Source organism: Eucalyptus grandis, chromosome 8 (assembly GCF_016545825.1).
Source record: "Eucalyptus grandis isolate ANBG69807.140 chromosome 8, ASM1654582v1, whole genome shotgun sequence".
NCBI classification, from domain to species: Eukaryota; Viridiplantae; Streptophyta; class Magnoliopsida; order Myrtales; family Myrtaceae; genus Eucalyptus; species Eucalyptus grandis.
The window spans coordinates 45,620,029-45,635,150 of record NC_052619.1 but is presented as its reverse complement, the minus strand read 5'-3'; the positions used below and the strand labels follow the sequence as shown (position 1 = coordinate 45,635,150).

At 36.9% G+C, this 15,122-nt stretch overlaps 1 protein-coding gene across 2 annotated transcripts; it reads left to right on the top strand.

Moving 5' to 3' along the window:
- The first annotated feature begins 7,000 nt into the window (after positions 1-7,000).
- Positions 7,001-11,249, top strand: LOC104414577 (protein SIEVE ELEMENT OCCLUSION B). 2 transcript variants are annotated; one of them, XM_010025727.3, is made up of 7 exons: positions 7,001-7,288; positions 7,766-7,855; positions 8,148-8,578; positions 8,706-8,800; positions 8,960-9,090; positions 9,275-9,745; positions 10,230-11,249. In XM_010025727.3, the coding sequence occupies exons 1-7, from the start codon at positions 7,094-7,096 to the stop codon at positions 10,308-10,310; spliced, it is 1,494 nt and encodes a 497-aa protein (XP_010024029.2). In that variant the 5' UTR covers positions 7,001-7,093; the 3' UTR covers positions 10,311-11,249. The 2 variants fall into 2 exon arrangements, with proteins under 2 accessions (XP_010024029.2, XP_010024030.2); XM_010025728.3 differs by having other exon boundaries at positions 7,002-7,288; positions 10,233-11,249.
- Positions 11,250-15,122: the final 3,873 nt, after the last annotated feature.

Below are 15,122 nucleotides of genomic sequence, written 5' to 3'. Positions count from 1 at the left end.
CTTTGGTTGGTAGATAGTTGGAAATTGGAAATCTATTGTGACTAAGTGGTAGGAATGGATGATCAAAGGGTGTAAGTGGTAACATTTGCCTTTATGGGCACCGTGGTAGACTTCATTTGAAGCTCATGATTGAGGAGCAATTGGTGGAGTTCAGGAAAGGTTATCGGATTGGGTTTTATAGCCAAAGCAACAATAATATCAAAAAAACTAGAACCAAGATTATAGAAGATGATGGCATTTAATTCTTCATTCCCTAGAGGGTGATTGGCAACAGCTAATTGATATGAAATGTTCTTTACCTCGTGAAGATGAGTTGAGACAGATTTGTCACCTTTGGATGTATTCTGGAGTTGCATATGAAGCTGAAGAATGCTTGTATGAGATACAGTTCCAATGGCAGTTTCTAGAGCCTTCCAGACATCGGCAGTAGTAGTTAGTCCAATCACATATGGTAGGACATCAGGTGAAAGAGAAGATATCATCCAATGAAGAATGAGTTGGTCTTTTCGAATCCATTCATAATATGGAGGGTTCGGTGTAGTAGTAGTGAAGTCCATAAGGGTGATGGTTCAAGTGGGATAGACAACGGTACCATCAAGGTATCCCATTAAGGTCTAGCTGCGGGGCAATGAAAATAATTGGGTTTTTTAGAATAGAAAGTTATCACCATAAAGTTTGAGGCTAAGGTGGTGTTGCACAGTTAGAGTGGAGGTGGGAGATGACATTGTAAATGGGAGAAGTCGAAAAGTGGAAGAGTAAGAAGGAATAGCGGAGGTGTTTCCATGGATTTTACTAATGTTTTGATACTATGTAAAAATAGACTCTGAATTTGAGTATCAATTTCGCTTATCCTTTAACTCTAGGATAGCGTTTGTATTTTTAGAGTTTATATACTAGTTATTAAAATAATGGATTAATTTGAAATATTTTGAATTTTGAATTAGTTCGTTATAGTAATAACTAAATGATAAAAGCATGAACTAATTTAAAATATTCTGAATTTGAATGAGTCATGTGTTGCTATCCTTAACAAGATAAAATCATTTCGGGATTATTATCAGTCTTTATACATATCAATGGTGTCGGGAACTGGTGGGGATTGAGGATTGGATTGAAAAGTGACCTCACCTGAGATGAACAATGAAATAGTAGTTAACATTACAATTGAAGAGGTGAGGAATGCAGCTTTTCAATCAGTTGCACTCGATGCTCCAGAACCTAATAGTTATCCTAGTTTCTTCAATGAATATTATTGTGACGTGATGGGCACCTTAGTTTTCAAGGCAGTCACATCTTTCTTCATAATAGGTATCTTCCCCGCTTCCCTAAATCAGGTTCTTATAGTCCCATCAACCTTTGCAACTTCCTATACAAAATCAATTCTAAAATCCTTATTAACCGACTGAAAAAGTTCCTCCCACTTATTATATCTCCTTTGCACTCATTGAGGGTTGACCAATTCAAGACAATATCATCATAGCTCTATGAAGCTTTTCATTAGATGAAACTCAAAAAGGAAAAAATAAAAATAAAGGATGGTGTGCCCTTAAGATAGAATAGAATAGGACTTTCTTAATACTGTATTGCAGAAGTCGAGTTTTGATGAGAAATGGGTTAGATCCATCATGTTTTGTGTCACATCCATAAAAGAGCTAGTTTGTTTATACCTTCGAGGAGATTTAGATAGGGAGACTTTTTGTCCCCTTGTTATTTGGCCATAGGAAAAATAAAAACCCATGCTTACACACTCGCACTTTCTTAGATATCAGACTCTCTCCGAACCACTTTCCTAATGGGTTATAGGCTCTAAAGCCCCTTGGGCAAATACAAGTTTTGTTTGATACAATTTTTTGAGAGTTTTGAAGAAATGCAACTACATATTAAATGCCACTAAATACCTTTAAATCAAGATTGGTCCATAGATACTTTGAATTTTGAGGATTTAGGGAAAGTTAGTACATCTTTTCTTCCAACTTTATTGTTGCTAAACTTTCAAAGTTTCAGAAATGTCCTCACCTCACATGACATTATTGGTGAAGGGCTTAGCCAGTAGAAACTAGATCTGGCCTCTCCAGTTGGTCGCTAAGCCCTTCACCAGTTTAGATGTTTTTCTTTTTTGAAGAAAATAGCAAATGTCATTTACAAAGTGTAAATTTTCCAAGTACAATTTAAACCAAAGTTGCTTAACAATGTACTTTTAATTATAATTTTCTAAACACTATTTTCATTTCAAAAAACTCATTTAACTCAAAAGTTTTTGCATTTTCCCAAAAAATTTCCCCAAAAATCAAACTTCTCTCTCTCCCCCTCCCTTGGGCCACTTGTCATCTTTGGCCCCTTGGTGAGTTTTGATAGCCCATTTTTTGGGCCTTTGAGTCGCAATCATGGGAGCGACCGTGCCTAGGGTCATGTCTACCAATCTAGAGTCATAGTTGCTAGAATCACGATGGCCAGATCTAGGGTAGAAGTGGCTGTCGCTGCACCCGATAACAGGAGTTGCCAATGTTGCCTCACGCTACATTTGATTTCATAATTTTTGTCTAGTTATTTGCTTATTTGGCTTAATATTCAAGCATGTACAATTAACAAAAAAAGGTTAATATATTCAAAAATCCCAAATTGATACACCCATGAAGATTCACCCAAAACTAATGTTTGACCATAAAAAACTCTAAGCTAGTACACCTGTAACAAATTTACCTTAAACTAATTTTTTAACCACAAAAAACCTCAAATTGGTATACCCTGAAAAATTTACCAAAAATTAATCTTTTAATCACAAAAAATCCAAAACTGGTACATTCATGACAAGTTTACTCCAAACTAATTTTTTGATCATAAAAAATCCCAAGCTAATATACTTGTGACAAATTTACCATCCGTTATCTTCCATCAACTTTAAATGTTAAATTTACTAACCTAAATGACACATGGTGATGTAGTATGGTGACGTGGCAAGTGCACGTGGAAATCCATAGGGTAAATATCACGAAAAATCCCAACTGGTATACTTGTGACAGATTTAATGGTACTCCTATGATAAATTTCATGGTATGCCTATGATAGATTAGGGATTTTTGGTGACATTAACCCTATAGATTTTCATGTGGACTTGCCATATCACCATTAAATGTCACCATGTGTCATCTAGGGGTGAGCATATTGGACCAACCGAACCGAGAACCGCCAAGATTGGATTGGATTAGCCGGTTTGGTTTGGCTCTTGGGGGCGTCGGTACGGGTCCTAATTCCATAATAATGGAAACGGTGATTTTTGGTTGGGTTCTCGATTTTACGAGGGAATTGAATCAGACCGGACCAACTCTTTTTTTTTTTTTTTTTTTTTATAAATGATTTTATGTTCTTAAAAATTGTAATAAATCCTAAAATAGTAACAACTCTAACTTTTTTTTAAATTTTTTAATTCTTTTTGTAAAGTGATTGATTCCATTGGACCAAGCTGGACTAGTTGGTTTGGTCCGGTCCCAGGTCTCAAAAACTAGAAAGTGGTTCTCTTGGTCTAATTCTTAGTTCCTAGAGGGGATTAGACACAACCAGGAACTGACAACCCCTAATGTCATCCTCGTCAACAAATATAGCGATAAAATTTGATGGAAGTTAATAGAGGGTAAATTTATCACATGTATATTAGCTTGGAGTTTTTGTAGTAAAATATTTAGTTTAGGGTAAATTTATCATAAGTGTACCAGTTTGGAATTTTTTACGGTAAAAAAAAGTTTTAGATAAATTTATTATAAGTATACTGATTTGGGGTTTTTCAATATATTAACTCATAAAAAATTCATATAATTTTATTTAGCGTTTTTTTTTTTGTTGTTGTTGCAATCAAGTGTTTACACTGAAGTAGGATCAATGCATGGAGAGTAAACACACCGAGGACTTTGCTAGAATTAATTAGATCGATCTTTTTTTCTTTTATATTTTTTTTGTTGAATACATGTTTGATTTATTGTAGTGAAACTTCTTATTGACCTTATTTATTATGAATATTCAAACTTATAATCTAACTTTCAAATATCAAAATTATATAAAAAAAAAATTTCTCATCGAATTCTAGTGAAAAAATGAACAATGTCTAAAAAGTAATGAAAATAAAATATTCATCTCCATACCTAGCCTGAAAAAAGAAGCCTAATGTGACAAACAATTTATCAAAGGCAACAAATGTTTTGTTAACTTTGAAGCTTAGGGTAACTTTGTCTTGCGAAAAGCTCAATGATAAAAGAAAACGCTTTCTTGAAAAATATTTTTAAAAAGTAAGGTTATTTATTTTATTTTTTGGGTTTGGTGATATATAATTGAAAACATCTTCATATAGTTGGATCTCATAGGTAAAATGATTTCAATCTCATGACATTATTTCAGTAAAAAAAAAAAAAAATCCAATTTTTTAACAAAATTTTATTTTAAAAAATTTCAAGAATTTATAATTATCTTTATTTTTTTCTCTTTTTTATATTTTCTTTTCTCTTTTTAAATTGAATTTTTTTTTTAATTTGATTTCTTTTGACTTCATTTCTTGCTATCGGCTGACAATGGCCATGGGCAAGCTAGAGCTCTTCAGATTCTACAAGCCCCAACCTCACTTAGATTGGCCAAGCCTTAAGCTCATCGGCTCATGTCATGGCCTATCGTTAGGTTGCCAACTGTCATTGAGGCACGCCGCTAGCGGAGGAAGAAGAAGAAAGGAAAAATAGGAAAGAAGAAAAAAAAAAAAAGAAAAAAAAAAGAAAAAGAAAAAAACAAAGAAAAAGAGAAATTGAAGAAAAGAAAAGAAAATATAATAAATATTCAAATTTTTTTGATAGATAAAACATTTAAAAATTCGAATTAAAATATATTTTTGTAAGAATAAATGTATCACTAACCAAGAGCCTTAAGACTAGAAAAACATTTTTTTGGCTCATTTGAAGGGAAAATCATTTTTTAGAATTTAAGTTTTGATAGGAAAACAATTTCTTTTAATTAAGAAAACATTTTCCATTGATTCATTTTTGAATTCGAACCAAACGCCAGAAACTATTTTCCCAAAAATGTTTTTCACAAAACAAATAGATAGACTCTTAGTTGGCCTATAAATGTGACAAAAAATTATAGACACAGACTCAACAAACGCCATGAGTTTATTTCTCCTTTGGCTAATTTATAGCAACGAGGATTTAGTTTTAGACAATCTTATTTTAACGTTTGATTTTCAATTGTGACAAAATTTTATGTCACATTTGTTTCATTTTCTAAAAATAAAATAAAATTGCCAACACTACTTGCAAAATATTTTTGAAATAAAGTGGAAATGTAACGAATGGACGTTAGATTTATTTAGCATAACGAAGTTTGCATATCCATTGAGACTCTGGTTCGTAGACTCCTACATTTTACTTTGATTTCTAGTCAACACATAGGGTCTGTTAGTTTCGCGAAAAACATTTTCCAAAAAAGCATTTTTCTTATTTTTCGGCATTTGATTTGCTTAGGAAATAAGTTATCAGAAATTTTTTTCCTATTAAAACTTAAATTTAGGAAAATGATTTGTCCTTTGAAAGAACTAGAAAATGTTTTCAAAATGTTTTCCTAATCTTAGGGTCCTTAGTCAATGAGATGTTTATTTTTATAATTTTTTTAAAAGTCGAACTTTTTATTTTTTTAAAAGAATTTGAATTTTTAAATTTTTTTCATTTCATTTCTTTTTTTTTTCTTTCTTTTCATTTCTTCTTCTTCATGGCCGAGCCATGACGTAGATCCCGAGCTCAAGGCTCGACCAATCTAGTTGAGCTCAACTTGGGCCGAGCCTCGATTTGGTTGAGGTTGTCGAGCTCGAGGTTGCCAGATCCAAGCAAGCTCACGGCTCGATTAAGGCTAGCAACCTAGGGCTTGCCAAATCTAGGTGAGCTCAAGAGTTGTTGAGGCCGATGAGATCGAGCTTGCTCGTGGTCATTGTTAGATGAAACTTGAGCTTGCCTATGGTTGTCGCCAGGCGGGCCTAGAGGAGGAAGGGAGAAAAAGAAAAGGAAAGAAAAGAAAAAGGTAAAAAAGGAAAAAAAGAAAAAAAGAAAAAGAAAAAGAAAAGAGAAAAAGAAAATTTAAACAATTAAAATTCAATTTTTAGAATAAGGAAAATAAAATAAAAAGAGAAAAGTAAAAATAAAAATCAAATAATTAAAAATCAGAATTTTTATAAAAATAAAAAAATTAAAAAAAAAAAGTCATGAGATTGAAATCATTTTTCAATAAGATCCAAACATCGAAAAACGTTTTCAATTATGATAGATTGGTGATGACTTCTAAATGAATTAACTTGCATGTTTAATTGATTAAATCAAAACCTTAAATTTGTGATTGGTGCGAGCTCCAGAGAGTTCGTGTTAGATGTTTGCTTAGTAAATCGTTAACTTGCCCCCCTGGTGGTTCACCTTTGGAAAGTTTGCGATGATGAAGCTCTGAAAGTTATTAAAATCAGATGGGAATGTACGTTCTGCGTTGACGCAGCCGAGTGTTGAGCAATGCGAAGCTATGAAGGAGCCAGAAGCGACAGGACTCGAGCTGAGGTCAGGCATGGAGCAGAACTGGAATCGGCGAGAAACTCGTGGAGTGTATATTAATGGAAAAGATTGGAATGTGCTTTGGGTGTTGTCGGCGATGTATGTTTTATTCGTTACAGCAATTGTGCCTTTTTTTCCCTTCTATTTTTTGATCTCTCTGTCCATTCAAACATCGTCTCGTAGCTGTCACTGCCCCACATCCCTCAGGAGGCCATCCCCCATTGTCGTGTTGGATCTTGTGCTTCTTGCTTTTCCATCTTTAACATGCTGTTCGTTTCGACTTTTGGCTTTAGCCTCGTTCACGTTTCTCTTTCACGAGAAATGAGCGAGCCCTCCACGTAAACACGCGGCAGAGATCGATCTTACCGGCTCTTAGGCTGTCGTCTTGTGGGATTAGAGTGTTATAAATAGGTCACAAGGGACCTGCACCTTCCTCCACACAAGCCTTCCTCCTCCACTTCACTCCCTCCCTCAAGACCCTAAATTTTCTCTGCTTTCTCTCGTTCTTTCTTCCTTTTCCCTGCGCCTGAAAAATGGCCGGAAAAAATAGGTTCATGGCCAGCTTACTTGCCCTCCTCGACGATGACAAGTTCATGAGAGATGTCGTGAGCAAGCCATGCTCTGCGACAGAACAAGTTAATGTCAGGTGTTACTTGAATCTTGTCGAGAAAATCCTCAGCCAAGCCATAGCCATTGTGGATGACGTTGCTAAGAACACTCCGCCAAAGGTAGAGTAGTGGGCAATCAAATTCAAAAACATGCCCTAGTCCCTTTCTCATTTACTTGTTAACAGTGAATTTTCTTCTCAATAAATGCCAAAAGCTTGAACCTAACTGGTTCATGGGATTTGCAAGGTATTCCCTCCACTTTGAATAGCTAGCCTTTGTGTTCGAGCCCTTAAATTACCTCAAAAAAAGAAGAAATTATATACAACTCTTGGATGATTAGTCGCGTCACTACTACATATTGCCCACATAAACATGAAATTCTTGGCAAATAATCCAATCTTTCCCATTAACTTGTTTCCACGGTGGATTGGCTCATTCTTAACGTGCGATTGTTTTTTGTGGCAATGTTTCTTTGCTTCTCCAATTGATTGCAGGTTTCACTCTTTTCCAGCCAAAGTTTACAAAGATACACATTTACATTTTCGTATGTTCATAATATTTCATGATTAGGACTCACAGGGGAATTCGTTTTTCCAGGGTGACCAATGCCAAAGCAAAAGCTCAACCTCACTTTCGTTAGAACCTTCTCTTCCTTTGTCATCCACCATCAATGAACTATGCTATCAGGTAATCTCATATTGAGAGAGTCATTCCTCTCTCAAAGTGCAAGTATACAAATGTGAGAGTTCCAGGCTTTTTACTTTTCTGTTTAAATGACTTAAGAGATTAGAAAATTTGCATTTTATGTGGCAACTGATTATAAAGAAAAAGCAACCTTTTCCTGCAGCGCTAAAATTGCTCATTTTATCAGGAAAAAAAGAAAATCAAATTTAATACTTTGTCGCGTCCTTTACTATGTTATCCCTCTCGGTCTTGCTACTTCCCACATTCAATGCCGAAACCTATGTACCCACGACAGATTACTTGCAAGGCCCGCAACAACGATGTATACCAAACAATGGCTTCTCTTTTCAACATGTTGTCATCCTTTTCATGGGATGCCAAGGCTGTGCTGACACTCTTAGCTTTATCGGTGTACTATGCCGAGCATTGGCGTCTCGCTCAAATTGAAGAGTCAGATGACCTTCTAAGCTTAACGGCGATGTTGAGAGGGTCACATGCGATTGGTAAGTCCTCCGACACACAGCGGATCAAGGCTTTTGTGGCGCTGAATAATCTGATCAAGTTGGCTTTGGAGTTCACCAAGTGCGCAGTTGAGTTTGTGAGCTACTCCAAAGATTTTGGAGAAATTTCAGCATCAGTCGACATATCAGGCCATTTTTATTACATCATTGTCATCATACTTGGCTGTTCAGTTCAGTTCAGTGGCTTGATCAGCATGAGCAATGAGTATGTTATATAACCTTACCTTTGCTTTTGACTACCTTTGTGAACAGACTTTGATTTAATTCCAAGCTCTCCTCTCTCTCCCCAACTGTTTCAAATCAGTGGTCAACCTATTTCTTGATGACTTCAGGTTCCTAGGGCAAGATCTGTGGACCTTCTTGGAGCGTGTCACAACGAAATATGAATCCTTCAAGAAAGAAGTGGAAAATCTGAGAGAAAAGCACGGTGAGATCATTGTTTGTGTTCCAGACAAGAAGTAGTTCTCATCATGGGAGGAAGCCTTCATGCATCTCCTCCAGATTCCTTTTTTGAGTGTCCAGATTTTCTTCATCAGATCTATACATGGAATAAAAGTACTTAAATTTTGTGATTCACGTTATGCAGTGGAGCAAATTTCATATCAGAAGATTAAGAAACTTTTCAAACATTGTACTGATATTGTGGAGCTTATGGCCGCACTTTTTTGCACCAAGAACGATTTTTCGACAGTTTATCAATGTTGCAAGAGGACAACGGTTAGCTTCTCAGTCCCAATTATCTTCAGTGGCCTTCGATTACTGGTCATTACTGTATATCAATATCCCGAGGATGAATGCATATCAACTTACTTGTAATTAACCACATTTAGAATTCTTAAATAGTTTGTTTGTTGGCATTCAAATTGGAAAAATAACAGCATGGTCTTATCACTTGTTGTAGGTAACGGTAGAGAAGTTCAAGGATAAGAACGTGATGCTGCTTATTTCGGACTTGAACTTGTCGGTCGAAGATCTAGGAACCCTTACCAGCATCTACAGTGAGTGCAACTTCCAATGTAGTAAGTACAAAATTATGTGGGTTCCTATTGTGGAGGAACATAACGAGGTGATGCAGAAGAAGTTCCTGGACAGGAGATCTGAGATGCGATGGTACACAAGCAACTCCATGGTCAGCAAGCCAGCAGCAAAGTTCATCCGCAAGAAGTGGCAATTTAGGCAGCAGACTAAGGTTGTAGTACTGAACAAACAGGGGAAGGTGGTAAACATGGACGCGATGGCGATGATACGCCTTTGGGGAAAAGAAGCCTTCCCATTCACGATGTCCAAGGGGAAGGAACTCTGGAACAGGCAAGGAATCAACTGGTTAAAACTTGTGGTGAACAACATGGTCTTCCCCGATGTTGAACAAAGTGTAAGTTACACATGCACCATGGTTTTGATCATCTGGGCCATATTTTCATCATCCATCTCTAGTCGGTAGGATCTTCGACTTATCATGCTTTTGATTGGTGCGTTATAAAATAGGATATATCACTCGCATTTATTTTTATTTTGGTTCACATTTAGGTGACGTCCATATGTGCAACTGGACGATCAAAGTCTAGTTGGATATCTTCTTCAAAGTAGGGAAGAAGGAAGACAGAGCCTCAATGATAATCTCATCTGATAATTTTGTTTAATGGTTTAGTCTTTAACACGCTCGACCAAGCACAAACTTGCACACTATTGGCATAGCAAGTAGAATAAGCATTTATTATTGCAGACTTCGAGTGAAATTCACCCAATCTAAAAATTTAGATACAGTTTACATCACTCGTATCAAATTCACGCAGGAATCATTCACAAGATAGATTAAAACTTTTCTGACTTTATATTCTTGTTCTTTCAACTGTTAGCAGTTTGAAAGGGAGGAGCTCATATTCTTGTACGGCTCGGCTGATGACCTCCAGACTGTCCAAAAATTGAAAAATACCTGAGCGAGATCAACGGCTATATTGGCTCTTACAAGGTCATCAACATCAGCACCAAGAGGGAGCAATTCCTTACCCGGCTCGAGAGCTGCCTGTCCTTGAAGATGCAGGCCAGTTCGGATGTCTATGATTCCCTTGCGCAGGAGCTGCTCGAGCTCTACACCAGCTACAAGCAGTTCGGTGGGTTCGCTGTCATCGCGAGAGGGTCAAGGGTTGTCGTCAACACTCGTCTCAGGGATTTCGAGACAGTGCTGTCGCAGCACCAGATGTGGGTGATTCCTGCACAGCCTTTTGAGGCCATCTTCAAAAAGTACTACGATGAGGTCGTCAGAAAGCCGCGCTGCCACCATTTCTATATCCCCGGTGTACTCGGCAGCATACCAGAGTGCATCAAGTGTGCCAAGTGCTCTCGGTACATGAAGACCGCCGTCAGCTTCGAGTGCTGCCATAGTGACGAGCCGATGATGCCATTTTGCCCAACCTCTTCGCTTGGCACTCATGGATTTCGAGACAGCGGAGTCGTAGCAACAGAGTCGTCAACATGCCGGAATGCTGTCGCAGCAACACCAGAGCTGGCAACATACTGGAGTGCCATCACCGCATCAGAGTCGGCAACATACCGGAGTTCTGTCGCAGCACCACCAGAGCCGGCAGCATACTGGGGTGCATCAGGTGTATGAAGACTGCTGTCGCGTTCGACGGCTGCCACGGTGACCGGCCGATGAGGCCATCGTGCCCGACGCCTTTGTTTGGCGCTCCAGAATAAACACACATGTTTTGGTTGGTCGCGTTTTCACGGCAGATGTTGCTTTTGATTAGGATTAGACTCTGCGCTATGAATAAAGGTTTCTTTGATCCTTAACACGGTTGTGCTGGTTCTGGGTAGTACTTGATGATGTACTCTGCATGCAGACACTGTGTGCTCCGAATAATTTTTTTTTATGATCTTCGTCCAGAAAAAAAAGAGGTTTTTTATGATCTTAATAAGGTCCATTAATCACATTTTTGAGGCGCACAAAATAGGACTTTCTAGCGATAACATAAATAGTTTTAAAGTTATTTCGATCTCCTATAATCATTTCCATTTATTTCATTACCCACATCTATTTGTTAAAACATTTAAATCTCAAATTGTGTTTCATCTAACAATTTAATCTTTCAAAATGGGTAGCCCTATTTCCACTCTTTTTATAACTAAATTTCATCCAATTTTTGTTAAAAAGACAAAGTTTCCTTAATTATTCAATTACAATTTAAAGCGGCAGCCTGCAAATTATTTAATTTTCTTTATAGGTTTTGCTAACATAACAGTCTTTGGAATATTGTAAGAATAATAGTTTGTTGTGAGTAATAAATTTTTGAAGGAGTGGGTCTCATAACAATTCATAACTATTTGTTGTTTAGTTTTTTGTTGTCCATAATAGACTTTATTCTCACAATAGATGAAGGATTGTTATCCAATTATTTCTCGTTCTTCTTTTTGTTAGTTTTTCTACTCCCATCTATGTAGGATTTAGTTGCCATAACTAAAATTATCACAAGTCTCTTATTAACATAAACATATTATAGGATGATAAGATGAAACCACAAAAAAAACATCTTTGAAGCTTTTCCGAGACAAAATCATAGTGACGTTCTTGTTCATGAAACTTCAAAAGATGGAATCTATTTATATCAAAGCTTTGCATAAAATAAGATTTTTTTTTTTTTTGGGTAGAATGCCATTAAGTTTTCATTAATTTGGATTGACAAAACTTAATGTCATTTGAGGAGTGTTTACGGAAAATAATAAGATGCTTCATTATGCATAACTTTTTCATGTCTATGCTTTTAGTGTTTTTCTAGATACTCCTATAATGTCTTACATTCTCATGTCAAAGCATCTTGCCAATAGTAATAAAAAAGAAAAATTCTTTGAGATGGTAAATACAGAGACTTGGTGTATATTTTAGACTAACGAAATTAAAAAAATATAAAAGTTCACCAAGAGAGTAATCTTTTGAGTTAGGAGAGATGAAAAATAGATAAGTTGCTATAACAACAATGATGAAGATGATATTAGTTTTTATTTTCTAAATAGCAATACGTTCAAATTTTATAAAAAATCATAAGCAAAAATAAGTATGTGACATTCTTAATTATGAGAATTAGATCCTCCACAGAAATAGAAAAACTTTAAAAAGAAGGAAAAAGAAGGAAAGTAAATAAGTTTGGCGCCACCTCTTTGGATTGCAATTGAAATTGGGATATTGTCTTTTTAGTGAAAATGGGGGTAAATTTATTTATATAGAGAGTTGAAGTAATGTCGCCCTTTAAAATTGTTTCATGAAATTTTACACTATCCCTATTCATACGATAGATTGATGGATTTGATTTGGCCGCACCTAGATTCTCAACGTCGACATATCTCAACCATCATCGATAATACAACATAGATCAAACATCTCATGCATGGAGATCCTGACTACCATTTTCCTCAAGGACACACACAGCCAAGCCAAATCCATTCCAGCTTGAAGGCTTTATCAGCTTCTTCTCTTTGGCAATATATGCAAGATCTAGTCAATCGATGCGGAAGCATTTGGCTTTGTCAATCGATTCAACTGGAAGTTGTCAATTATGCAAGAGTTGTCAAATTGGTGGGCAAGTTGTCAATTTGTTGTGAATTGACTATTCAGACATCCGTACACAAGCTTGTTGTCGATTTCGAGACTACAAATAGACTGTCTAACAATTGAAGGTTGTTCTGGATAATTTCCTATATTATTTGGTGATCTTCGAAGATGTCTGTTGGGCTGCCCAAGGTGACGAACAAATTTGGAGTCTAGTTTAACTACTTGCATTTGGTCAAATGTCTTTAGTCCTAGTTTAATGATTCTTAATTGTGTTGTAGGTTTCAAAAGTCAAAATTCAAGTCTCTTAGTATTATAATGCATTTCTTAGCTCCTACGTCTTTATTGTGTTTTCTAGTTCTCATGACATTAATATTGTAGTTCCCATATTTTCAATGTTTAGTCTATTTCCTATGTAATAATCCCTTATTAAGACATTAATATTGTAGTTCCCATATTTTCAATGTTTAGTCTATTTCCTATGTAATAATCCCTCTATATAATAAGGCAAATTCTCAAATATAAGTTAGTCGATTATGAATATTAAGAATATGAGAGTTGTCTCTGTGTGAGCAAATATCCATATCCAGTTTCCATACCTTTTGGAAAGTGGATTCTTCCATGGAGGTGGGCCAAGGAGCACTGCATCCTCAGCTGGTGATTTTTTGTAGATATCGGTGGTGAGCTTCTCCTATCCGAAATCTTGTATCCCTAGCAGGTGGTTAATCTAGTAAGCCTTGATGGTGAATTTTGTCAATCCCAATCTTAATTTTCAGTTGGTGGTGCATCTTGTATGCATTGATTTTGATCGTATTCTATCATTTATTTGCATTTGCCAATTGATATCCATTCCACACATTCTGAATCTTTCCGTTATCACTCAAAACAACACTAGCCGCAACCTCTTCACCAATACTTGGTTGACTACGATGTCTTTCCACGCATGCACAGCTTAGTTCTTTTATATGGTTGTCCACGATGAACCTTGGTGACACCACATTCTATCATGATCCCCAAAGGCAACCATAGCACACGAGTAGGAAACTCTAGGGACTCCGATCCAAAATCGGTGACTGCACCCAGTGCATTAGGCCCGGTGGAGCCGATCGGATGGATCATATGGAGGCCAACCTAAACTCACACGATCCAATGGATCACCTGGACTCCGCTTATATGCTACGTCAGTGCAGCCAATTATTCAACATGTAAGAGAGGACATTAGGGTTTGACGGCTCCGTGCTCTTAGTGTCTTCATGAAGAGTGTCGAATGTAGTAAATCAAAATTCTTTCTTAAGTTCACATGTATGGACAATAAACAATTTGAAAAATATTTACCTAAAAATGATCACTTGTGTCTCTTCTCATTATCAACAAATTATGCTTAACCATTTTCATGGATGATTAAAATATTTTTATTTATTCATTTTTGTAGGGATAGAAGTAATTATTTTACAAAAATGTTTTATAAATCATTAATTTTTTACAAAAGAAATAGAACCCGAGATAATTAATTTTTCAATTAATTAAGCCAAGCGAGTCTTACAGAATTTGTGATAATATGCCATCTGGGATCTATACATCATTGAGACTCAAGTCCAAATTCGGTCCGCCGAGAACTTTCTATTTGTGAGCCACCAAAGAAATCGCCCTCTAATTTTGGAATCTATCTATTCAATTTTGGAAAACCTACACCATGGATGAAAATCTATGAAGCATGGACACGTTGCCCATGCTTCCATGTCATGTCCAACACGTGTCGGAGCGTGTTGGACATGTCGACATGCTCGGACACGGTTAGACACGCGGTCAACTTTTCTTGACTAGTTTTGACACTCGTGTCCGGAAGACGATGGAGGGTGGAGGCGAGGGAGGGCGAGGGAGTAGAGACGAGATCACGAGCGACATCGAGAGATGGCCAGAGAAGGAGCTGAATAGAGAGAAAGAAGAGAGAGAAAGCAAATTGCCGCTGGTGAGACGAAGCCACGCAATGAACCATCATGATGGCGAGAGATGGCCAGAGAGAGCAGAAACTGAGGCAAGGGTCGCCATTGTTATGATGGATCGGCGAGGAGGAGGAGGAGGAGAAGGATCAAGAGGAAGAGGAGAGTAAGGGGGTTGTGCGAAGAGGAAGGGGAGAGGAAGGGGTCGTGCAGCAAGTGGCGAGAAGGAGGAAGGAAAAGGAGGGTGGCTAGGGTTTTTGATAAGG

What these genes read in the sequence shown, in the direction of transcription:
- LOC104414577 (XM_010025727.3), top strand. Translation starts at nt 7,094, where the DNA reads ATGGCCGGAAAAAATAGGTTCATGGCCAGCTTACTTGCCCTCCTCGAC. An exon ending in TCAATGAACTATGCTATCAG is followed by an intron (nt 7,856 to 8,147) that starts GTAATCTCATAT and finishes TACCCACGACAG; the next exon opens with ATTACTTGCAAGGCCCGCAA. An exon ending in TCCCCGATGTTGAACAAAGT is followed by an intron (nt 9,746 to 10,229) that starts GTAAGTTACACA and finishes TTCAACTGTTAG; the next exon opens with CAGTTTGAAAGGGAGGAGCT.